This window comes from Xenopus tropicalis, chromosome 3, assembly GCF_000004195.4.
Source record: "Xenopus tropicalis strain Nigerian chromosome 3, UCB_Xtro_10.0, whole genome shotgun sequence".
Classification (NCBI taxonomy): Eukaryota; Metazoa; Chordata; class Amphibia; order Anura; family Pipidae; genus Xenopus; species Xenopus tropicalis.
The window spans coordinates 58,561,472-58,586,648 of NC_030679.2; the positions used below are offsets into that span (position 1 = coordinate 58,561,472).

At 39.3% G+C, this 25,177-nt stretch overlaps 1 protein-coding gene across 1 annotated transcript; it reads right to left on the bottom strand.

Annotated features, from left to right (window-relative positions):
• Nucleotides 1-18,845: 18,845 nt before the first annotated feature.
• ifng (interferon, gamma) lies at nucleotides 18,846-24,929 on the bottom strand. Its single transcript, XM_002938509.2, has 4 exons — nucleotides 24,810-24,929; nucleotides 23,560-23,631; nucleotides 20,550-20,741; nucleotides 18,846-19,030 (listed from the first exon to the last, which is right to left on the bottom strand). The coding sequence occupies exons 1-4, from the start codon at nucleotides 24,927-24,929 to the stop codon at nucleotides 18,875-18,877; spliced, it is 540 nt and encodes a 179-aa protein (XP_002938555.1). The 3' UTR covers nucleotides 18,846-18,874.
• Nucleotides 24,930-25,177: the final 248 nt, after the last annotated feature.

Sequence of the window (25,177 nt, forward strand, 5' to 3'; positions counted from 1 at the left end):
ATCTTCAGTAGATTGGTACAGCCAGTAGGTACTCAAGATTTCCTTTGGCTTCCAAACATGTATTTTCCAGATGTAGCAAAAAGAGTGCAAGAGTAATCATCAGAATACAAACATTTCCTCTGCTGCTCCAAGACTGGGGCTCAGTACATCAGGTTACCCCTTCAGTCACACTTTACTGCTGCTGCAAGTTGGAGTGATATCACCCCCTCCACCCCCACCCCCCCAGCCAATCAGCAGAACAATGGGAAGGCAGCAAGATAGCTGCTCCCAGTAGATATCAGGACAGCACTCAAAAGTAAGAAATCCAAGTCCGGCTTGGGACTCCTCCAGTTACATGGGAGTAGGAAAAACAACAGGTTAACTGAAAGCAGTTCTAATGTATAGCGCTGGCTCCTTCTGACTCAGGCACAATGCACTAAGATGGCTGCCTACACACCAATATTACAACTAAAAAAAATACATTTGTTGGTTCAAGAATAAAATTTTAAATGAGAGTGAATTATTTGCTATGTAAACTGTGTAATTTAGAAATAAAAAGTACACCATAAAAATAATGACAGAATCCATTTAAAGGATCAGTAACACTGAAAGATGAAAGTGCATTATACTGTAATTACTTTTATACACTATTGCCCTGCACTAGTGCAACAGTTGTGTTTGCCTCAGAAAGACTACTATAGTCTATCTATATAAACAAAGCTACTGTGTAGCCATGGGGGCAGCCATTTAATGGAGTAAAGGCAAAAGTTACTTAGCCGATAAGTGAAAAAACCCCATTGTATTGTACAGAGTATGATAAATAAACAAATGTCATATCTCTTACATTATTTTGAAAACTTATTAAAGCATAGGTTCCTACACAGAGTTTAAAGGAGACATATTGGATAAATGGGAAAAACGCTTATTTTGTAGGCAATTATGAATAATATATGGTGCTGGTTTCACTTTGTGCTAAAAATTAATCCTATCTGTAAAAATGGCCCCTTTATTGGAGCTCCCTATAGACCCTATCACTTCTCCGTCCAATGTGTGAAATGGAGTGGGTGTGTCCTAACAGTCCCTGCCAGAAGCACAGTAGGAGGGGGAGAGCCAATCACAGCCCTGCACTCGCACAAGCACAGACAGGCTTCAGTTCCCTATCAGGTCAGCCTAGCTGCTGATTGGTTCCTATCCTACAGTGCAGGGTACGGAGGGCCGCCGGCTCCCCAGCTCATCCAGAGAATTCAGCCAGCAGGAAGTGGAACAGATGGGCGTTACTAGTGAGGTTTTTGTGGAATGTCTCAATAAATCAGTCAGAAACACAACTTTTTAAAGCACAATCCTTCTATATCTAGAGGAGTATAATTCACTGGTACATTCATAATTTTTATAGGATATGTCTCCTTTAACCCAAACTCTGGCTTTACTGCATAAAAACCCAACACACAGAAAAGTTAACTTACACATTGGAAGCAATACCCTCGGAGCCATTGTAGATGGTCGTTAATTGTGGCTATTGTCTGTGGAGGAACTCCTGTTGTGAATACATTTTCATAAACCAGTTTGTAGAATTTAAAGATCTTTTGCAATAGACAAATTTTCTGCTTATCCTAGAAGAAACACAGATAATTTCATGTTGAGCAGATTTGCTTTGAAGAAGAAATAACATCCCCTATGTTGCACCTGTACAAACGCTGAGCCTTTTGTTACACATGGGGTACAGTGTCACATGTGTAGAGAATTCTTTGCTGAGCTTTCCTTGAAATATTTCACCCCACTGATATGCATTTCTTTCATGTTAATATATATTGAAGAGGTAACTATTTTAGACATGAAACCAAATAATTGGACTAATCATTAAAAACAATAAATGAACCGCAGTATGGATGATTTCAAGAGCAGAGATGATAAAGAAAAAGACAGGTAGATGCGAACTGGTGCCCTTTAAAGAAAATCATCTTAACATATATTGTTTGTATGCTGTATGCCACCATTTTTTTCCAACAGGATGGCAAAAGTATAGTGGATCTAACTGAAAACCAGTATGGGTCTACTAAAATTCCACATAATCATACTGTATCTGGAACCCTCTTAAAGGCTCCAGACATACCAGAAAGGGCTTTTATACACATGACATAAAGGGGTTGTTTATTGTATAGAATGCCAACATGACTTGGAAATATTGGCCAGACCAAATGAACCAGTAAGGTTTGCAAAACTCTATTCAGATTTATCAGTGACCTTCCGATACTATACAGGTAGCTGCAAACAAATCCCTTCTTTTAGGGGTTTCTAGGTAAGATGGCAAATAGTAGAAAAGGCAACAGCTGTTTCAGCAGGGCAAGGTTAGGAAATGAAATTACATCAGCATGAATAATACTGGATGTGGTTAATGCAAATATCGCAGCCCAGGGTCTGAAAGAGGATTTAGTTAAGTAAATAGTTTATTATATATCCCCCTTATGTATTTATACATACTAATAATATCCCACCGTAAGCATCTCTTTAGCACCTCTGTTAACAGCCATTCCTAATACCTGGTAGCTGAAAACAAACACCTTCCTATAGGGTTTTCTAGGTAAGATGGCAAATAGTAGAAAAGGCGTTTCAGCAGGGCAAGGTTACTGAGCCTTCCATACCTTCTATATCCTTTATATTGAAGTACCATAGAAAAAAGTTTCTTAAACTAGCCATAGCCTTTCTTTACTTTAAGATTAAGGAAATCCATGTTTTTATTTGGTGAGATTTATACAGGTATATTATATATTGTCTATTATACTTGGGACATGGGTTTTTTTATGGGATCTTCCTGTAATTTGAATCATCATACCTTAAACATTAAATTATATAGGATTCTTTTGCCATATTGATGTATGCAGCTTAGTTAGGATCAAGTAAAAAGCACTGTTTTATGATTACAGAGAAAAAGGAAACTATTTATAAAATATTTGCTTTATAGTCAATAGCTTTCCTGTAACTCAGAGCCTTTTGGATAATGTTTTTACTGGTAAGGGATCCCATACATGTACTGAGATATTAGAAATGATCTGGGAATTTTATTTCATACCAAAACTTCTAAAAATAGTACACTAAATAATTAAAAATGCCCTGAGTCCTATGCAAGTCCACAAAGTTCCTTGCCATTTAACCAGTTGAAAATATCTCTACACACTAGAAGCAGCACCAAGGCAGGTAAACAGACATTTTAACCACCAGCATATTACTTTGTGTCCTTCACATAGGATAACTTGTATATAATATTACCTAATAAAGATATCTTTTTACCGGTTAATAATTATACATTTTAAGCAGGTAAATTGCAGCTTGGGATATCATAGATTCCAGCTTCTGATTTCCTTATACTACTTATTCTTTACATTTACATCTGTTTGTAAAATATTATTTATAATAAAGAACCTAATAATTTATCTGCTTGCTTCATGTTTTATTCTCAAGAGTTATGCTAGTCAAAGGATATACATAGGATAAACCTTTGGCTCTCCAAATATTCTGGAACAGGCTAACACAACAGATGTAGGAATTCTGGGAGTTGTAGTTTTGCAAGGTCAGGATTGAGGAATGTTGCCCATCTCTGTGCAATTCCCTCCCACATGCAGTTGCTCCAGAATTCAATCTGCTTGAGTCAGAGCATGCATGTGATGATTTAACAGACTTACATTCAGCTTTATAAAGTGGTGATGGTAGATGAGGATGCGGTAGTTATCCTTAAGCAATGTCTGCAAAACATAATTCATAATAGCATGTTTACTATGATAATAATTTGCCTTGTTATTTGCAAGATTCGCAATGCATTTGCTGGATCATAAGGAAATGACTTACTTGAGACACGCTTGTGAAATAGAGAAGCTTGTTATAGTCACACTTTGAACTTCCCAAACGTATTGTACAGCTGTGGGAATTCTGGCAGAAAGCCAGTTTCACCAAGAACAGACAAATACCTGCAACAGCAACTCTCATGATAAAGTAGCAGGAGGGACTAGGAAAGGCAGAGAACAGCAAGAGATCATTTACACTACTCACCCTGCTATGTCCCTCCTGCTCCTTTTACGGGTCACGTAGTGTCTTTTTTATTCATTCAGTCCTGCGGTGCTACTATTTTTTCTTAAACTTCCTTGGCAGGTGGACAAAACCAAGGGCAGAATTTCCCTTTGAGACGTCACTTGTGTGCTTTCTCTTCTCTAGTGAACTACTTAATTTTCCATACCACCACCAAAGACTTGAAGATGAGAGAAAGGAATGCTTAAAGCAGGAAGTAGTCAGATATAGCCAGAGAAATAAAACACTTGGTACTTCAAAACAATTGTGTCTGTAATAGTCCCAGGCATTATTTCTTCTTGGGGTATTCGCTTCCAATGGAATGTTCTCAAAATGCATCATAAGAAAAGCAAAATCCTAGCTGGCGTTTATAACATTTTCATCATTGTCTGTCTGTTAGCTTGGGTCGCCTTTATGAAGACAAGAAACAACCACAGATGAGGTGAAATGTAGGTCAGATAATATCTACAAGCCCTGACTGACTCTGCAAATGGAAAAGAATAAGAATGGATACAGGCTTAGTACAATGATGATACCATTATATGAGCCAATAGAAAAAAGCAACCATCAGCAAGTCTTACTCCCTCTGAAACCAAATCAAAGCAATAAACAAATTAAGGTTTCCAAAGTAAAATTTAGGTCAAAGATTTAGGTCAGATGTTATAATCACTTTATTTGTCGAGATGTTGGGTTGACTAAAGAGTAAAAAAAAAATCGCAAAATGTTATACTCAATATTCTTGAAATGCACTGCATTTTAAATATCTATACTGGCATAATTATTTTAATGCTGTTATTTGAAGTGATTAAGGTGGCATGTCTGATATAAACTGTTTTAGGCAAAGCAAGACCTGTATCTGGAATACTTTATACAGTACCGAATATACTTGGGTTTTTGTAAAGAACTTTTTGTAAATAAACAATACAATAAAATGCATAACAAACGCATTGTACTGGTAAGGTTAAATACAGGGCAAATGAATCCAGAGAAATGAATAGGAAAAGGCTCTCCACAAAGCAGCCTCTCAGTTATACCAGATCTCCACAGTGCCTAAGTTACATATAAGGTCAAAAGGGGGAGACAAATCTGTACATGTTGGCAACATAAGACTTGATAACCAGTGCTTTCAGGCGCCTAAAAGTAGTGCCCAATCCCCCTGGCTGTAATCCAAATAATGAGGTTATATCCACACTTTGTGTCCCATACCATTTTCTTCTTTTAGATGGCATGATCTATTGGACAGGGTCAATATTTGGATTTACACATTTAAAAAGTGCAATGCTTAAACATCTCACCAATTAGCAATAGGTCAGTAACATGATTGGGTATGAAAAGAGCAGATCCCAGAGGGACTGGGTGTCTCAGAAGTAAAGACGGGGAATGGTCTCTGTGATACATGGCACAGACGAATATTGCAACAATGTTCCTTAGTGGAAAATTGCAAATAATTTTGGGATTTCGTTACCTCCAGAACATAATATAATGTAAATATGCAGAAAATCCAGAGAAATCTCTGTGCAGGGAACAAAGGCTCTCAGGCTGCACTGCATTAAAAGAATTCTGTAGTGAAAAACAGTGCATGGGCTCAATACTTCCAAAATCTATTCTGTGAATGCAGTCCGTCGCTGTATCCACAAATAGAAGTTAAATCTCTGCCATGCAAAGAAGGAATCATATATAACCATGATTTAGAGACATTTAAGAGGAACTGAGGCAAAGTGAAAAACTGTGGGGAAAAATTATTTTTAAAAATCATGGATGCCGCGTCCTTAAGCTAATGGGGAGAAGGACCATCTGGTTTGTGATCAGTGCAGTTTAAAAAGGAGAGAGTTAAGCTGCACACCAAAAAGGTCTGAGATACTACCTGGGTGCCTGTGCAGGGTTACGCATGTAAGTATAGACAAAGTGACGGCACTCACAGGAATTTTCACGCACAGGAGACATCAGATCAAAAAGTAGAAGTGAGGTTTATTCAGTCCAACGTTTCAGTTCCAACAGGAACTTTCCTCAGGGACAGCAACCGTTGCTGTCCCTGAGGAAAGTTCCTGTTGGAACTGAAACTTTGTCTATACTTATATATATATATATACATATATGAAAGCAAGTGGTACTGCACACACAGAACTTATGAAAAGCCAACAGTGGTTATTGTGAGATATTGTGTGTATATATATATATATATATATATATATACAGAGATAGAGTGACGGCACACGCAGGAATTTTCACGCAGGAGTCTCACTGTTTAAATAAATAAATATGAGGTTTTATTCAGTTTTGGACTGAATAAAACCTCATATTTATTTAAACTGTGAGACTCCTGCGTGAAAATTCCTGCGTGTGCCGTCACTCTATCTTTGTATACCTAAGTTTATATATATATATATTGTGTGTCCTGAAGACGGCTTGAGTCTAAGCCAAAACGTTTAATTGAACACCATTTTTTGCTACATACATGCCCTGTGAGTGCGGTTTGTTTGAGCTTACTAATTATGTTATGTTAACCAACACAAAAATAAGACATCCTAGATCTGAATGAATGAAATAGTCTTATTAAATACTTCGTTCTTTACATAGTTGAATGTGCTGACAACAAAATCACACAAAAATTATCAATGGAAATCAAATTTATCAACCCATCAAGACAGTGCTGTCCAACTGGCGGCCCGCGACCCCCCTCTGTGTGGCCCCCCACCTGTCTGGCTGCTTTGATGGCTTACTCTTGTGTAAGCTTTAAATGGTATCAGTACTGTGATTAACTGCCCCCCCTGCATGGTTCTCACCTCAGATTCAGGCTGTAATCCCCCTGTATTGTTTAAATATGTAATCCCCTGTACTTTTAATCTCTGCATTGTTCACCCCCTGCAGTGTTCACACCTCAGGCTCAGGCTGTAATCACCCACATTGTTCCCCTGTTCACACCTCAGGAGCAGTAGAAACCCACAAATAATCCCTGCACACTACAAAAAGAACATATACTGAGGTTGTCCTGCAATTAAAAAGATTTTTAATATATAGTTATTGTGCAGACTGTAGGAGCAGTGCCAGCATTGTGTCACTGTAGGCTGCCTGTGTGTGCCATACACATAGGCAGCATAGGGCAAGCAGAGTATGGCACATACAGGCAGGGTAGGGAAGGCAGAGTATGGCACACACAGGCAGAGTAGGGCAGGCAGAATATGGCACACACAGGCCAAGTTTGGCACAAACCAGCCAAGAATGGCACACACAGTGAAAGTATGGCACACGCAGGCAGGGTAGGGAAGGCAGAGTATGGCACACACAGGCAGGGTAGGGAAGGCAGAGTATGGCACACACAGGCAGGGTAGGGCAGGCAGAGTATGGCACACACAGGCAGGGTAGGGAAGGCAGAGTATGGCACACACAAAGGCAGGGTAGGGCAGGCAGAGTATGGCACACAGGCAGGGTAGGGCAGGCAGAGTATGGCAGGTTTTTGCTGTACTACAACCATTAATATGGGTATGGTCATGTGATAACATGGGTGTGGTTTCAAGTAGGTGCGGTTTCAAAAAGGGGAGTGGTCAAAACTGGCTTCCATTATCGGCCCTCCACCACGTAGGTCGGAAAAATTCCGGCCCTCGGTACAACAGAAGTTGGACAGCACTGCATTAAGGTATGGATTTGGAGTCACACTCAAAATTAAAAGGGAAAAAAACACTACAGGCTGATTCAACTTTGATGTAATGTCCTTAAAACAAGTCAAAATGAGACTCAGTAGTGTGTGTTGCCTCCACGTGCCTGTATGACCTCCCTACAATGCCTGGGCATGCTGATGAGGTGGCGGATGGTCTCCTGAGGGATCTCCTCCCAGACCTGGACTAAAGCATCCACCAACTCCTGGACAGTCTGTGGGGCAATGTGGCATTGGTGGATGGAGCAAGACATGATGTCCCACATGTGCTCAATTGGATTCAGGTCTGGGGAATGGGCAGGCCAGTCCATAGCATCAATGCCTTCTTCTTGCAGGAACTGCTGACACACTCCAGCCACATGAGGTCTAGCATTGTCTTGCATTAGGAGGAACCCAGGGCCAACCGCACCAGCATATGGTCTCACAAGGGGTCTGAGGTTCTCATCTCGGTACCTAATGGCAGTCAGGCTACCTCTGGCGAGCACATGGAGGGCTGTGCGGCCCCCCAAAGAAATGCCACCCCACACCATTACTGACCCACTGCCAAACCGGTCATGCTGGAGGATGTTGCAGGCAGCATAACGTTCTCCACAGAGTCTCCAGACTCTGTCACATGTGCTCCGTGTGAACCTGCTTTCATCTGTGAAGAGTACAGGGCGCCAGTGGTGAATTTGCCATTCTTGATGTTCTCTGGCAAATGCCAAATGTCCTGCACGGTGTTGGGCTGTAAGCACAACCCCCACCTGTGGACGTTGGGCCCTCATACCACCTTCATGGAGTCTGTTTCTGACCATTTGAGCAGACACATGCACATTTGTGCCCTGCTGGAGGTCATTTTGCAGGGCTCTGGCAGTGCTCCTCCTGATCCTCCTAGCACAAAGGCGGAGGTAGCGGTCCTGCTGCTGGGTTGTTGCCCTCTTACGGTCTCCTCCACGTCTCCTGATGTAGTGGCCTGTCTCCTGGTAGCGCCTCCATGCTCTGGACACTACGCTGACAGACACAGCAAACTTTCTTGCCACAGCTCTCATTGATGTGCCATCCTGGATGAGCTGCACTACCTGAGGCATTTGTGTGGGTTGTAGACTCTGTCTCATGCTACCACTAGAGTGAAAGCACCGCCAGCATTCAAAAGTGACCAAAACATCAGCCAGAAAGCATAGGAACTGAGAAGTGGTCTGTGGTCACCACCTGCAGAACCACTTATATTGGGGATGTCTCGCTAATTGCCTATTTCCACCTGTTGTTTATTCCATTTGCACAACAGCATGTGAAATTGATTGTCAATCAGTGTTGCTACCTAAGTGGACAGTTTGATTTCACAGAAGTGTGATTGACTTGGAGTTACATTGACTTGGTGTTCCCTTTATTTTTTTGCAGTGTATATATTTATATATATATATATATGCATTGTGTAGGACAGCAGAAAGATCTAAAGGAACATAAACAACTAGAAATCACTGAATGAAATCTGACTGTTGTTGGTTCCACCCACTTTTTATAACCTTGGACCACAATTATATAGAAAAAAACCACTGTGCAAAGTTTGGGGACCCTGGTTTTAATAGTGTCTGAATGGCAGCAATTTAAATTTCCCCACTGAAAGTCAACAAGTGACATCTGATTGGCGGCTGGTGGCTCTGCCCACTTTTTCTAACCTGGAACTGCAGTTACCCAGTGACTAACTCTGCAAAGTTTAGGGACCCTAGGATTAATAGTTAAAGAACGACAGCAGTTTCAATTTAAACCAATAAAGGTCAATAGGTAAATTGTGATTGGTGGTTGGTGGGTGTGTCTACTTTTTCTAACCTCGAGTTGAAGTCACCCAGTGACAAACAGTGGGCACCCTGGCATAAATAGTGTGAGAATGACAGCATTTTAAATTTAAACCAATAGAATTCAATGGACAAAATCCACTTTTCCAATTTTTAAACTGCAGTCCCCCAGTGACCAACTTTGCAAAGTTTGGGGACTCAGCCATAAAAATTGTGGAACTGACAGCATTTTACACTTCTCCATTGAAAGTAAATAGCTGAAATGTGATTGGCTATTGGTGGCTCCGCACACTTTTTCTGACCTTGAACCGCAGCTACCTAGTGCCTAACTCTGTAAAGTTTGGGGACCCTGGTGTTATTACTGTGAGAATGGCAGCAGGTTGAATGTCCGCCAAGTCAATAGGCAAAATCTGATTGTCTGTTCACAGCTCCGTCTACTTTGGGGAGTGTGGCCTCAAAGCTGTAAAATTGGCAGCAGTTTCAATTTCCCCATTAAAGTCAATGGGTGAAATTTGATTGTCTCTTGTTGGCCCCTCCCACTTTGGTTCATCCAACAAATGTCGCAGTTTCCTTCGGGGTGACCCCATGTTATGTTATGTTATTCAAGTTTGGGGACTGTAGCTTCAAAGCTGTAAGAGTGACAGCAGTTTGAAAATCTTCCCTGTCAAAGTCAATGGGAAAATTGGGGTGTTCAGAGCGGCGCAACAAAAATACAGGGGGCGGGATCGCTTAGAAAAGCACAAGCATATAGGGCGAAGAAGTGTGGAGAGTTTGGGTGTTGTACCCCTAAAACTGTAGAAGAAGAGTATGTTGGGATTTTCAACTAAACATAATTAGCAAAAGTGCTTCTAATAGTAAACAATGTTGCTGTATAATTATGTATTATGAATGAAAACTTAAATGGGAACTATTGTGGAAATGAATATGTATTATTATTTTCATATCATGAAAACTTTCTAAATATAATCAGTTAAAGATTCTGTTTTGTGCTGGAGTAGGTTTTTCTGAAATACTTAGCTTTTATAAATTGCCTAGGCATAAGGAGCATGCAGCATTTACCCTGTCAGTCCAAAGCTGACTCTTTAACATCTCTTAACATGTAGCACTAAATATTTGCAACAGTATGCATTTATTTACTTGTTGCAATATATTATCGCTGTGCATGTACTATTGTAAAATGTGCAGTGCTGCATATAGATGTGATGATATCCATTTCTAGAGACAACTGTGACTGTCTATGGGAACTAGGGAACAACTGACAATTATGCATTAGAAACCCATACTACTACCAGAGTCTTGTGAGGCAGGACTATGTCCACTACTACTGCAGACAAAATGCCTGATTTTTTTGTCCCTTTTGTCCTAGAAAACAGCAAATGCCTTCTTTGCTTCCTCCTGCAATAATAAGTTAAGGTGATATCAGTGCTGACAACACTATTGGTCATTTATCAATATGGTGTAAATCTGCACCATATTGCTGGGCAGTAACCCATTACAACCAGATTTTGCACTGATTGGTTGCTACGGGTAACTGTCCAGGTTCAAATTTGTGCAAATAAAAGAACTCCTCAGTGAGGACATTTGTGTCCTCAAAATCAGAAATTCAAAAGAGCTCTATGCTTCATACTAAAGCTTTAGCATTAGCTGCATTAGTTATGTCATAACCATGAGAATTTTTCTTTAAAGATTTCTAACCATATCTTACTTACAGAGTCAAGTCTGACAGCATTCCAACCTGATCCCCCACAATGGCAGCAATGTTAGATCCCAGGGACTGGCTTTCACTATGTATATTTCCACACGATGCAGAGAAATCTTCACCATTTCAGAAGAGGGTGACATCTCTCTAGAGCTTTACAGAAAAAACATATTGGTAAGGCCAGTAAATAGCTGGGAGCTGTCAGGGTCACTTCAGAGACCAAAAATTTCAGGGTTTAATGGTTTGTGGCAAAATTCTTACAGTGTTAAAGTTCAGACTCACAATCTGCATTTGCTTAGGCACAAACTAGGTGAACTTACTGTGCAGGAAGTGCTTAAAAACAACAAATACTGCAATAGCAATTACATTTACTAGTAACTAAAAACCACTGACAATATGTAATAAATGCATAATTAAAAGTTACTTACAAGTTATATAACTTCCATGAAGCAAATTTGAATAAAAACCAGTAAGTACATTTTCCAATCATGACTTTCTATTCCTTCATTATGGTATGCAAGTTGGTAACAAGTTCATCTGGTTTGGAATAAGCACAAACATTCATGGTTCTGTATTTGTGTATAAAGGAAGTTGCCAAGAGTAGAAATTAATGGTATGTTATGCTAAGTAAATTAGCGAAAGAATCTCAAGATCTGCTTTATGTCTTAGTCATCTTGGAATGGAGATGCTTCCAAGACTCACAGTCTCAAATATCCTGTCTACTTACATGTGTTTCTTTAAAATTTATAATTATCTCTACAACAACAAAAAAAACAGACATTTGGCACCTCCAGTGATTTTAAACTTTCTTTCTCCTTTTTAACAGGGGCTCATTTACACTGGGCAAATTCAAAGAAATGATTTAGAATTTAACTGTAACCTAAAATGCAAAGTTATGACATACTTTCCTAGGTGCTCCACTGGAAACAACATTCATTTCTGCTTATCAATCATAAAATAAGAAAGAACAATTCAGCACCATAAGGCATATCTTTGGTGCAGTCATTTCGGTAAACCATGGTGGAACTTACCCTCTTTGAACCTGCCCAGCTTTTGCCATGGGTTTGAGACTTCAAAACCATCTTGCACTGTCGGGAATCCTCTAGACTTGGTTGAGACTACAACAACTCTTTTCTAACCCAGCTTGCTGGGAAAGTCAAACTGCTCTCTCTACTATAGCTCTGGGAGGATACTCTGTACAGTTATCCTATCCAGGCACTCAATTTACTAACCAGACTTGACTTTTCCATATTGTAGACTGTTCTTCCCTTCTATCAAAAATAACCTCTTTCATGATAGACTCACTTGTGATTCTATCAAAATGGTTATGAATTTCAGTTTTCATCTGCCTCTTATGATTCTCCACCAATAGTATCCTGTATGTACAGTTCATAAAGAGTTTTAACACTAAGCAGCGAGCTGAAATGCAAGACCTATGGGTCAGGCTGACATACATCTTCTATAAAAAACACACCAGTGTTGGGTATTTGGCTGGAGAACACCATACAACAGTCTTTATTAATCTCTGTGTATTGACTTTGGATTAATTTATACATAGTGTATAAAAGAGGTGCATTGTCTTAGTGCAGAAGTGTGGTGTGTCGGCTCACTGGAAGGATTGATACTCCCAGTAATTTAGCACTGTTGCCGATTTGTCCATTTTAAGCTTTGTTGTCCTTAATTATTCAACATGAAACATGTTTACAAACATGATGAGATGTTTAAGATGAGAATTTACAGGCAGTAATATACAGCACTGGATTTTTTTTTCTAGGTCTTTAATCCATGGATGCTGTATATATTCTATCACATTGCCCCCACTGTTTTATATATAGCATGTATAATCATTCTAAATGTCTTTATTTGAAGAAATTACTGTATTGATGTTATAACTTTTCGAAATTTCACCTACTTTATTCTATTAATAATGTTGTGGTCTCTCCCACCTGCTGAAACTTCAGGGTTATCTAAAAACATACAAATGTAAACTAGTGGGGGATGTAATAAAAGCCGAATAAAAACTTGCAATATACATATTAATGTACAATGTAATCTTGGCTTAGACAATATGCAGTTGTTCATTGCATGCACACTAGCACTTCTAATAGCTGGTTGAAGGTGCCTTTTTCCTGCCGCAAAATAAAGACATTTCCATTATCCTTTTACGGGGAAAAAAATCTGGTGAGGAATATAAATCAATATTAATAGGTGCAAAGGTAAAATTCCCCGTAGTTTCCATGATAAGCAGCTTTTGCATAGATTGGATTTTTTGTTCATTGGTTACCTTTGATACTTGTTATTTTAGTAAGAAAGTTCCTGGCCTCTTCTAGAGCCACTCTGTTTCACATGTCCATCTTGTATGTTGATTTAAGCACAGACTTCCATCACCAAAATCACCATGATACCATTGTGCTTGCATACAACATGCAGGAAGAAATGGGATATTCAGAGGCCTGGACTGGCAATTTGTACATTCTGGCAAATGCCAGAGGGGCTGCTGTAAGATGCCATAGACCACGGGTGGGCAAAGTTTTTGGCTCGGGGGCCACATTTACTCACAGGCGGGCCAGGCCGGGCCAACGTCCTCCCACCAGCTCCCCCCCCCACCAGCATCCTCCATTAGTCCGACCTGCAGCTCCCTCCATTGTTCCGCTGCGTCTGTTCCCCGGCTCCCCGCTGCATCCTTTTTTATGGTTGCACCCCCTGCGCACGAGCACGCACGAAGCGCAACCAATCAGGGCCCAGAAATTATTTAAAGGGACCCGGAGTCAGCGGGCCGGATTAAAAAGGCCAACGGGCCGTAGTTTGCCCACCCCTGACATAGACAGTCTCTATTTATTGGGCTGGTGGGGGGCTGTTTGGGCCTCTGTGTACTTGAAATGCCGGGGCCTATTTTCAATCCCAGCTCAGACCTGGATATTCACTATATAAATGGAACACAGGGCAGGAGCAGGAGACCTGTAAAATGAAAAAATCAAGCAAATTACTGCAGTGGTGAGATGAGGTAGGAATTTCTTTTAAAAATTTGGTGTTAAAAATGTAGTGCATGTTATTATAAATGAATGAATTATATTACTAATGGAATATTCCCACTCGGGAAGTTTGAGCAAAAAAGACAATGAGTAATTACGTTGGTACAAGATTGCGGTGTATTCAGAGACAAATAAAAGCAATTGGATATTTGTTTTACTATTGTCATGGTTGCTCAGTGTTTCTGTTCACAGCAGATGCTTCTGTCTGCATAGCAGCCTGTCATTCCAAAATCTATTGCATTCCATTAGGACAGTTAGTGCCCTGTCTAGAAATAACACACACATCAAGATACATTCTGTTTGGGACCTCAGTGCTGGGTAATATTACAGATTGCATGATTCTGTGTGTTCTGCTTAAAACCACATTTTAAATCTTTCAGTTCCAATAAGTTTGTTATAATTACCTTTCACGTTCTACAACCTACTGTATTTTTATAGCTTAGTAACCATTGGCTCATGTGTCATGGTACAAAGTTGGTTAACCTGCATTTGCCCCTAAATATCTATGACCCCAGTTACCACTAGTTTCCCAATCCCACCTCTTTATCGGCCCAAGGCCTTCAACTAACTCAAAGGAGCATTCATACCTTCAGACTGCAATTTCCTTTATTTACTGTGGTTAAAGTGCTACATTTCTGTGCCCCTGGAACCCTTTTAGATTTAGTGTCCCCAAACTGTACATGCTTTCGGCAGACTTTAAAATCCAAAATATCTACCCTGATCTACCTTGATATGTTAGAAATGATTGCTTATTCAACAAGTTCTTGACCACTTGAAAGCAGATATGTGAATAAGTTACAAGGAACCATTCTGATTTTTTAGGCATAATTTCTGTAACACATACATGATAGTAATTTTTAAGTAATAGGACTAGCATTGTACAAGAAGAAATATAAATGGCAGCCCAAACTGATTGTGAGCATAGATGCAGATAACGTAATGTTTTAACAGCACCATATGTTTACTGTTCTTATTTTGCAGTTGTAAACAGGTCTGATTCTTTATTAACTTTTTCCCTTTTCTAATCCAAATGGACTAGAACATAGTAGTAGTTATGGTAAGTGATAAGAGAAACTATTTTGTTTTAAATCCTAGAGACCACAAATATCAATAAGAGTTAGTGACAGTCAGAATATTTGCAGAATCTGTACCTAAGGTTTTTTAATAAGACATAATATATACACATATATAAATATGTAACCAAAGGTAGAAAATAGCAGCAGAAGTAAAAGATGGAAAATGTCAGGGGTAAGAAGACATGTGCAAATGAGTTACCTGCCCTGCACAGGTTTCTGGCCTTGGAGGAGCCCTGAGGCTTCTCTTATGCCACCCCCCTTGTGCCCCAGCGCTTACCTTTCTGTGCTGGGGGGGGGGTCCAGGGGGGGCTGCATTGCTAGTACAGAGAGCGCAATTACTTTAAAAAATGGAAATTCAGCTATTACTGTTACCAGGAGTGGCTTTTTGCCACCCCTGCTAACTTTGGGGGCGTTGCAGCTTAAGGCGGGTTTCTCAACTCACATCTTGGCAGCAGGGCCCCAACCCATAGGTCACAATCTAAATTGCTATACAAGGGCAGATTTACAGCCCCTTCAGAATTTAAAAGGGGGCTTAGTATCAGATGGTTTGCAGTTATCTATATTCTTCTGTTCTCCAGAGAAAGATAATTCCTTCGATAATGCAGCTGGAGTGTAGCACAAGTCAGTCTACATATAATATCCGCCCTGTACTTTATCTGTATATTTTACAACAAATTATTTGTCTGTTGCTGCCTGTAGCAGCTTTAGGGCTCTGGCACACGGGGGAGATTAGTCGCCCGCGATTAACTCCCTGTTCGCGGGCGACTAATCTCCCCGAATTGCCTACCCCTGCCATCCCACCGGCGAACATGTAAGTCGCCGGCGGGATGGCAGACGCGGCGGGGCAATTTCAGGGAATCGCCGAAAAAGACTCGCGAGTCTTTTTCGGCGATTTGCGCGAAATCGCGGCGCCGCGTCTGCCATCCCGCCGGCGACTTACATGTTCGCCGGTGGGATGGCAGGGGTAGGCAACTCGGGGAGATTAGTCGCCCGCGAACAGGGAGTTTTATCGCGGGCGACTAATCTCCCCCGTGTGCCAGAGCCCTTATTCTTCCTTGTTACTTTCATTTGAAGATAACGTAACCCATCTGAGATAAGATCATCACCACAAGTGTGACTGCAATGGAAAATGAGGTTTTGGAGGCTTACCTGGAGATAAATCAGATTCCTGAAGATAAACCAGATTCACATTACTTTAAAGTGTCAGGATAGCCAAGATAAGTTATCTTGCACAGAGAAGAGGGGTAAAGGTGGCAATTCACAGGCAGATTTCATCTGCCGATTCAGGTCCTTCAGACTGATTTGGCAGCTTATCTACATGTGCATGGGCACCCCCAATGGGCCTCCCTGACCAATATCTAGCCTAAAATTGGCCATATCTCGATTGGGCAGGGTTTATTTTCTTTCCAATCGGGGACCACATTGACTGTTTGATGTGTTCCTCGTTCCAACGGCACCAAATGCCAAATGATCCAATTAGCCTGATATCAACTACCTTTAGGTGGACACATCAGGAGAAGATCTGATCGTTTGGCGACTTTGCAAAGTGAGCAAATCTCACCATGTATGGCCCCCTTAACTAGCAACCTGTCTGCCCAGTCAATCCTGAAAAAAGTCCTCCTTGCGTTTTACTTTCTGCAAGCTAAAAAAAGTGTGATTTACAGAATCTAATTAATGACTAAGCTTGCCATTGAGAGTGTTTCCAATCATCTCCCTGCTGACACTGACATTTTGGTGGCAGCTACATGCCATGGGAAAATGTCCCATTTGGTCTCAGCCTAACAAAATACTGTATAAGAAAAATAAAATTTACAGTGAGTAAAAAGATGCCACATACAATAAGGTTCATTTATTTTTCCCATATGTAAAAATACTGTGCTATGCAGAAAATGACCTCATAAATTCACAAATAAACAAAGATCCTAATCTCGTGCATCAAACACAAAGCCTGTTTGAGGGAAAACACAATGCAAATTATTTAGTAATGTGAATGTTTTGTTGCTCGGCAGAACATACAGTAATCTCATGTTGATTTTAGGCATATTTACTTTATAGTCAGGCTAATTTGCTAATGCTACAAGTGCGTGTACTCTGGCATTAGGTTTGCAAATTAGCAAATCTGCCAGAATTTGCAGAGTGCAATGCACATGATTACAAAACACAGCTCTCTGGTGCCTTGCATTCTAAATGTGCAAGGTAGGAGATGTTCAGTGGAATATACAAGTGCCACTTACCTCTCTTCCCACCTGCATGCAGTGCTGCAGAACACAGGCACTATTGCACTCTCAGCACTAGCGATGTGCCCCCCCTCCCCGCAACCAACGCAAAAAACTGGCAGAGGGAGGGCATCATGGCTGCCCTTAGTCTAAACCCTTTTCTCCTGCCTGCCCTGTTACCCTGCTCTGCCTTGGCATTGATTGAGATGTAAGTTATATAAGTTTATATGTATTTTAAGCAAGATTCTACTTATGTTATGTCAGTTTTTGTGTAAGTCATGCAAATTATGTAAGTTTTAACTTAAGTTTATGCATAAATTACATAAATTACATACAGTCAGTTTTGGGGTCATAAAATTGATATAGGCAAAACAAATAGGTTAAGAAACATTTCTTTTAACTACCCACATAAAATGTTTGATGTGTCATAACAATCACTGCAATAATAAATATTGATGTAGCAATTAGGGTTAAGGCTATGGAGCAGAAAATATGAGACAAACCCTCAGCATGTGTCACAGGGTAAATGACTGCTCATTCTCTCCAATGCAGGGTACCTTGCCTCCGGACACAATGCTCCCTACCAAAGTGAGTGCTAATGATTACAATTGTGTCCATGGGTAGTCTTTCACCTCTTTACCCTACTAGTTTACAATTCTGACCTTTTTAAGGGGTGTAAGCCATCCAATATTGCCTTTACACATAAAGGTAAAAGGCACATTGGTCTTTTTGATTACATGGCCGATATGGTCTGTAGAACCAGCCCTCCCTTTTAGAATGTAAGCTCTTGCGAGCAGGGCCCTTCCCCTAGTGTCTCCGATCCCCATCCAATGTAACTGCTAACCATTTTTGTGAATTGTTTATATGTTTCTGTCTTCTGTACCCCTCTATTCTGTAAAGCTCTGAGTAAATTGATGGCGCTATATAAATAATAATAATAATAATAATAATAGAACACAGATAAGGAAATAATGTTCCTTTCTTGTAAATTCCAACCTGCAACTAAAGGGATGGGTGCTTTGCTTTACATATTTTTTTCCCGGGACAACTTGTGATAACAAAATACCATAGATGACATTTTCCTAGGATCTGAGAACACAGATTTTTTTTTTACTATCCCTTATGTTTCCAATATATTTATAGAACCAGTCCTTGACTGAAAAAAAATTATAGAAACTGTAACTTAGTAAAAAAATATTTATTGTACTGTATATATTAGCAGCAAATATAAATACGCAATCATTATATATCTCTTTTTATAAAAAAAATCTTTGTGAATACAAATTAAATATTATAAATAAATATGTAATATAAATATGTAATATATCATATATGTAACATAAACAATAACAGTGATAGTAGTATTTTTTTTAGTATATGATTGATTGTATCCTAAAATAGTCTGTTTCTGCGTTTTCTATTTCTTTGCTGAAAATCTAGTTTTCGTTTTTTAACGACATGGTTTTTCGGTTGTTCCATTACCGACAGTTCTCTCAAGATCATAAAAAGTTCTTTAATAGCAGCATGTTGGGTTTTAACATCCCCCACCTAAAGAGCAAGAAAAAAAACAGTGAATGAAATTATATAACAGGCCAGTTCTTATTTAAAACAGGTCAATGTATTTCCTCTCCATAGTATGTATACATAGGCATGTAAGAGTTTTAAAACAGATACTGTATATAAATTGAAAATTGACATTTTTTAAAAAAGACCTATTTAATTAGCAGATTTTCTCCACTTAAAGGAGAAGGAAAGGCTAAGTCACTTGGGTGTGCCAAAATGTTAGGCACCCCCAAGTGACTTAGATCGCTTACCTTGTACCCCGGGCTGGTGCCCCTGTTAGGAGAAAACTGCACCAGCCTGGGCACCTGTAGCGAGCAATTCCTTCTTCCGCGTTGGCGCACTGCGCATGCGCATTACAGTGAAAATCCGGACTTTAACCAGAAATTCAGCTTTTCACTCTAATGCGCATGCGCCGGCCCAGGGAATTCGCTTCAGAAGAAACGCAGAAGAAGGAAGCGCTCACTACAGGTACCCACGGGCTGGTGCAGTTTTCTTCTAACAGGGGCACCAGCCCAGGGTACAAGGTAAGCGATTTAAGTCACTTGGGGGTGCCTAACATTTTGGCACCCCTAAGTGACTTAGCCTTTCCTTCTCCTTTAAATGGTAAAACGAAAGTGCATTTGTGCCAGTATCTGCTCCATGTTTCTGCACACAGGCCCTTGCCATGCCTATTAGTGTAGAGACATGCAGGGTAGATGAAAGTGCATCAGCTTTTATCTGCTTATGGAAAGCATATAAAACCACCTCTTCTCCTTACAGGAGGGGGTGGTTAAACAAAGATGTGAGAAAAGCTTAAAAGAAGAACAAAAAGAATGTGGGTAAAACCAGAAACAAATGGGGGAAAGAGGGAATAAAAAAGAAGCAATAGAAAAACTTAAGTAAATAGAGTAGAGCAGAAGACATGGGGAGTAGGAAACGCAGATATTAAGAAAAGGGGCAGTAAAAGTTGTAACAATTGAGCATAAAGAAAAACAGTGGGAATAAAAAAGGTGACAGTAAAAAATCAAAACACAAAGGAGTAAAGGGGGTGAAGGTGGTACCAAAAAATGAAACCAAGCAGCAGTCTATAGCAAAGAATGAGAAAGGAAAAGAGAAGTAGAAAGAAAAATGCAGGGATAAGAAAGTAAAAGGAGGTGTAGGGGAAACGGAAGGAAATAAGGGCAGAGGATTTGATAAGAACATAAGAAAGGGAGAGTTGGATGGTAAACAGTTGGGTGGAGAGGGGAAAATGTGGAAGTAGGAAAGAATAAGTTTAAAAATAAAGGGAAGAGGGAAATATTTTGAGATGAGAACAATAAGAAGCCGCTAAAAGAACACTGAGAGCAAAAGCAGTAAAACAAAAGAGTATAAATGAAAAAAATAAAGGATGGAAGGACAATGGAACAGAATGACAGTGAGTGACAGTAGATATGCCCCCAATGGGGGGCCACTGGTGTTTTTTTAGCTACCCTGCAATATCCCTATTCAATTATTGAAAATGTACAAAAAGAAATCTTTAATGTACCTGTATTTTCTTCAGCTCATGTAGGCCTCTGAGTTTCTGGTCACTTTGCTTTAGCAAATCTTCAAATGACGTATGAAGCATCATTTTGAGATTTTTAATGCTCGCTTGTAGTTCAGGGATTTTAGGAATGGCGTCAAGCATCTTCAAATACACTGGAACAATCTGGCTAAGCAAAATTTTTTTCTCTCCTTCCTGTGAATTAAATAATTATTTAAATACTTGAGTTTACAGGACTTAACAACCATGGACTTCATTTGAAGACTCCATTGAAGACTTCAGTGCCCACAATGCCTTGCATACTACTATTATTCTCCTTTTTAGTAGGTCAGGTAATCACTGACAAGGTATTGTGGGAATTGGAACCTTGGCTGGAGAAGAGCTGACTACTGATACAATGTTGCACTGGTATGAGTAATTGAAAAATTCTTTCATTATGTTAAAAACAGTGCTTTTGGGTTTTATAGTAGATATCATTTAGAACCTCAGATAAAATTATACTGATAAACCCCAATAATGGGGACATATATATGGTAAATGGCATGCAAAAGAAGTGCAAAAAAATTGTGAACTTTTTAAAATTTGCATAAAGCAAAAGTAAAAGGTAAAAAGCACATTACATATCTCTATTATTTTATTCTTATATGAATAGAAACATTTGTAGCACAGGTATGGGATCCCTTATCTGGAAACCCGTTATCCAGAAAGCTCCGAATTACAGAATGCTCAGCTCACAATTTTAAAACTGATTTTTCTCTGTAGTAATAAAACAGTACCTTGTAACTGATCCCAACTAAGATATAATTAATCCTTATTGGATGCAAAACAATCCCATAGGGTTTAGTTACTGTTTTATTGATTCTTTAGTAGACTTATGATATGGAGATCCAAATAACGGAAAGAGCCCTTATCCAGAATACCCTTGGTCCCGAGCATTCTGGATAATGGGTCCTATATCTGTACAAAAGAATGGCACTTTTCTATGCTTGCAGTGATAACCAACACTGACTTTCTCCACTAACCCCAAATGTACTAAAATTGTGCCCAGTAGCAGTAACTCTTGAAAATCAAGAAGATGTTGATCAGTAAATGATACCTGCTGACTGGTTGCTATGGGTTACTACACCTGGGCAGACTTATTGCCTTTTATTAAATAACCATTAGTCCATTGTCTTTTTACACGTTTGTAATTGTTTAAGTACGCAAAGTATAGGAATTCATTAAGACTTGGCTATACCTTTTCAAAGTAAAAGACAGGGTGGTTTTAAACCCAAATCTGTGTGTTTTATTTACAGCAGAGTTTTTCATATAAAGTAAATTTCAACAGCATATACTATAACTAACAACAGTTTGCTGGTGGCTGGCATTGAGATTCCTGTTGTATAATACTGTCATGAGCCAGCTGCTTAATTCATTTCTCCATTACAGTTTATACGCAGGTCTTAAACAGGTGTCCTTTAATTTAATAACACTCTCTTTAAAATTGAGTGTGCAATGTACACACACTATATATGTAGGCAAATTCTTTGTTTATATCACACTGAAGGTGCACTCCAACACTTGTTTATGTGCCATATTTAGTACCACTCTGCTATATGGTTAGGGTACCACTAGCTGTTCCACTACACTACTACACATATTTTTTCAACTTGGTAAAGCAAATCTTGGTTTATAGACAAGTGTGGATATACCTTGTCAGCCCAAGAAAATTTAGTAATGTAATACTCAGGGCCCCTCCTGCCATGAGTCAAGGTAAGAACCATGGCCTTGGGTAGCGGTAAACAGCCAGTTTTTAAACCAGAAATATGGCTCTACTAGTGCCGAGAGTACAATAGCACTCTCTGCAGTAGCAATGCAGCCCCCTCTTCACCCACTAAAACACAGAAGAGGTTAGTGGAGAGTGGGTGAAGGGGGAAGCATCTGGGCTGCTGATTACATACAAATATTGTCCAGTACAGAACGTAAAATGGGCCCTGCTCAATTCAACTTACAACTATAGTGCTGAACCGCACCATAAATCTCACTGAAAAAATATGCATGGTCTTAATCTTAAAGTAATAAAAGGTTAACTTCTTTTCCATGCTACTTCCATATGAAGTAGAATAGAAAAAATATTAACATAAAGCTACTGGTATTTTACGGTTAACCATAGTCTTTACTGCAAAACATCTTTAACATTGTTTTAAAGTGAGAAGCACAATGTAGACACAATATATATTTGTGGTTTTATCCCAGGCTAAAGTAAAAATGGATTTACTGTGATAACTTTAACATTTCAAAATCTCTGGCATCTCTACAGACATAAGAGATTGACTATACATGCAAAAGGTTTTTCTTTACATGAGCTACTGGACAGCGCTGCGTACATAAGTAGCACTTCATAAAGTCCTAAATTAAAAATAAATTAAGACCCTTTAAATCAGCAAAGAATCGATTGAGCAGGTTTCATTTTCCCATCGTATCGGGGACCGCATCCGCTTGACAACTCCTATTGTGCAGTCAGACCTGGGCCTGCACCCCTTCAGGGCAAGTGGATGCTTGCACTGGTGTGTTAACACTCGCACAGGTGAGAATTCATCACAAAAAATGTGTCCAGAAAGGGGGTGGGGGACCTGGCTGCATGACCTGAAAACAATATGGCCCACATGGGTCTGACACGTGCATAAGCCAATGTATGCAATCAAAGGGCAACAGACTGTGCAGGTCCCTCCTATTAATCCTAATATTAATTTTTAGCCAACTGCAAAATACCAGATTTGTGCCATTACTTGCCAATTTAGTTCCCCATGTATGCAGCCAAACTGACCTCAAACCCAACTGTAGTCTTTTGGATTAAATAGATAGCTCTCCTCATGTGTAGCCACCAACACACAAATGGGGGAATGCTAATGCAAGTTTTTATTCTTATTTGTGAGCAGTTTTTACCATTTACAACTTTTATTACATTAGAAGCCCCCCCCCCCACTGTGTTTCATTTAGATATCAATTTGTTTGCATGAAAATGAACACATACCTCCTTCCAAGAGTCAAATAACTTCAGAAATATAAGTCCGGTACTGTCATCATCATCTTGGTTAATTTTGTTCTATAAAAATATACAATAAGATATTAGATAATAGATATGAAGCAATAAAGCAGTTTTTTAGTGTGTTCTTGGTTGATCTATCAAATATTATATAACATTATAAAATCGACAAAGGCACACACAGCTGCCTATGCAGATCATCGGCAGGGCATCTTAAAGGGCCACATATGGTGTCATCTAGTAAACCTCTAACAAGACAGTCGTGAACTAAATTATTTAAACTCAAAACCAATCCCTTGCATAATTACTTATAGTATACTAGGTCTGAAGTGGGAATTCAAAATAGTCCCTGGTATTTGAGGTACACAGAGAAAGCCCCAGAAAAAAGGCCCCCCACCAGCCAAAAAAAAGTGACTGCCTATGGCATCTTACAGCAGCCCCTCTAGCATTTGCAAGAATGCACACATTGCCATTCAGGGCCTATAGTATACTATGAATACCATAGCTGAAAATGTCCAGCATTCACCTGTACAAAACTTAACTATTCATAGTCCAGCATTTTCAACAGTGGTTTAACATGTCAAAGTTCAGATTCATGTATATGTAACTTGAAATAAATAATTTATTTAGCATTCATAATGTAATTAATTAATGCAAGTGGAAGCTGAATATAATGCCTTGCCTTTGTACAGTCTGATGGGAATCTTCCCCTATAGGCCATGATATGGCTTGTTAGTGAATCCCACAAACATTACACATTACTTTGGCACACATTACTTGCCATAATCAAATCTTTACAAAACAATGTGAAGTTACATAGTAGTTAGCACAATGCTGGTTTTGAATTACTGCAAGGGAAATTGCAATAAATAATTAATACAAATAATTAATACATTATATAAAACCATTTTTCTAGTTCACTCCTCACTGCCCTTCACATTGTCTGTTTAACTTCCTGTTACCTTACATTTACATTATATTTAGTATATGAAAGAAACACAACAGAAGTGTGATTTTGTTTCTTTTAGGACCATTATGTTTGCTACAGCAACTGTACTTAAGTAATACAAAGGTGTACTTAATTTCTGGCCTGTTTAAATTTGTACAATGTATTAGGCAGCATTAGACACAAACAGTGACAGGATAAGTGTGTGCATGAGTGTGTGCATAAGTGTGTGTGTGTGTGTGTGTGTGTGTGTGAAAATAATGTTTTTAAGTATACAGAAAAAAAAACTTACAAAGTGTTTCCTCAGTTCTTCAGTGGCAGTGCTAGCTTCCCGTATATTTACAGAAGATCCATGGATATGTCCAACCCAATAAATGATTACAAAGAGACTAAGCAGCCTATATTGTCTCATTGTCTCTTAATGGGATTCTCTTTCAGCTGTAGTGATAAAATTAGTGTTCAGGCTACTGAACTGATCTTGTTCTCTTTAAGAACTGAATGGCTTTCATGTCCTATGCACGTGATATTTATACTCAGATGCAAATGTCAAAATTACTCATTATTCATATGTCTCAGAGGAGGAGATGGTGTTAGATCGGAGGTGTGATGCTGCTTTGGTTTGTGGGGTTTTCTGCTTTGTAGCTAATGTTTCCTCTAAAT

What these genes read in the sequence shown, in the direction of transcription:
- ifng (XM_002938509.2), bottom strand. Translation starts at nt 24,929, where the DNA reads ATGAGACAATATAGGCTGCTTAGTCTCTTTGTAATCATTTATTGGGTT. An exon ending in TATTTGACTCTTGGAAGGAG is followed by an intron (nt 20,742 to 23,559) that starts GTATGTGTTCAT and finishes TTTAATTCACAG; the next exon opens with GAAGGAGAGAAAAAAATTTT. An exon ending in ATGAGCTGAAGAAAATACAG is followed by an intron (nt 19,031 to 20,549) that starts GTACATTAAAGA and finishes CTTGCTCTTTAG; the next exon opens with GTGGGGGATGTTAAAACCCA.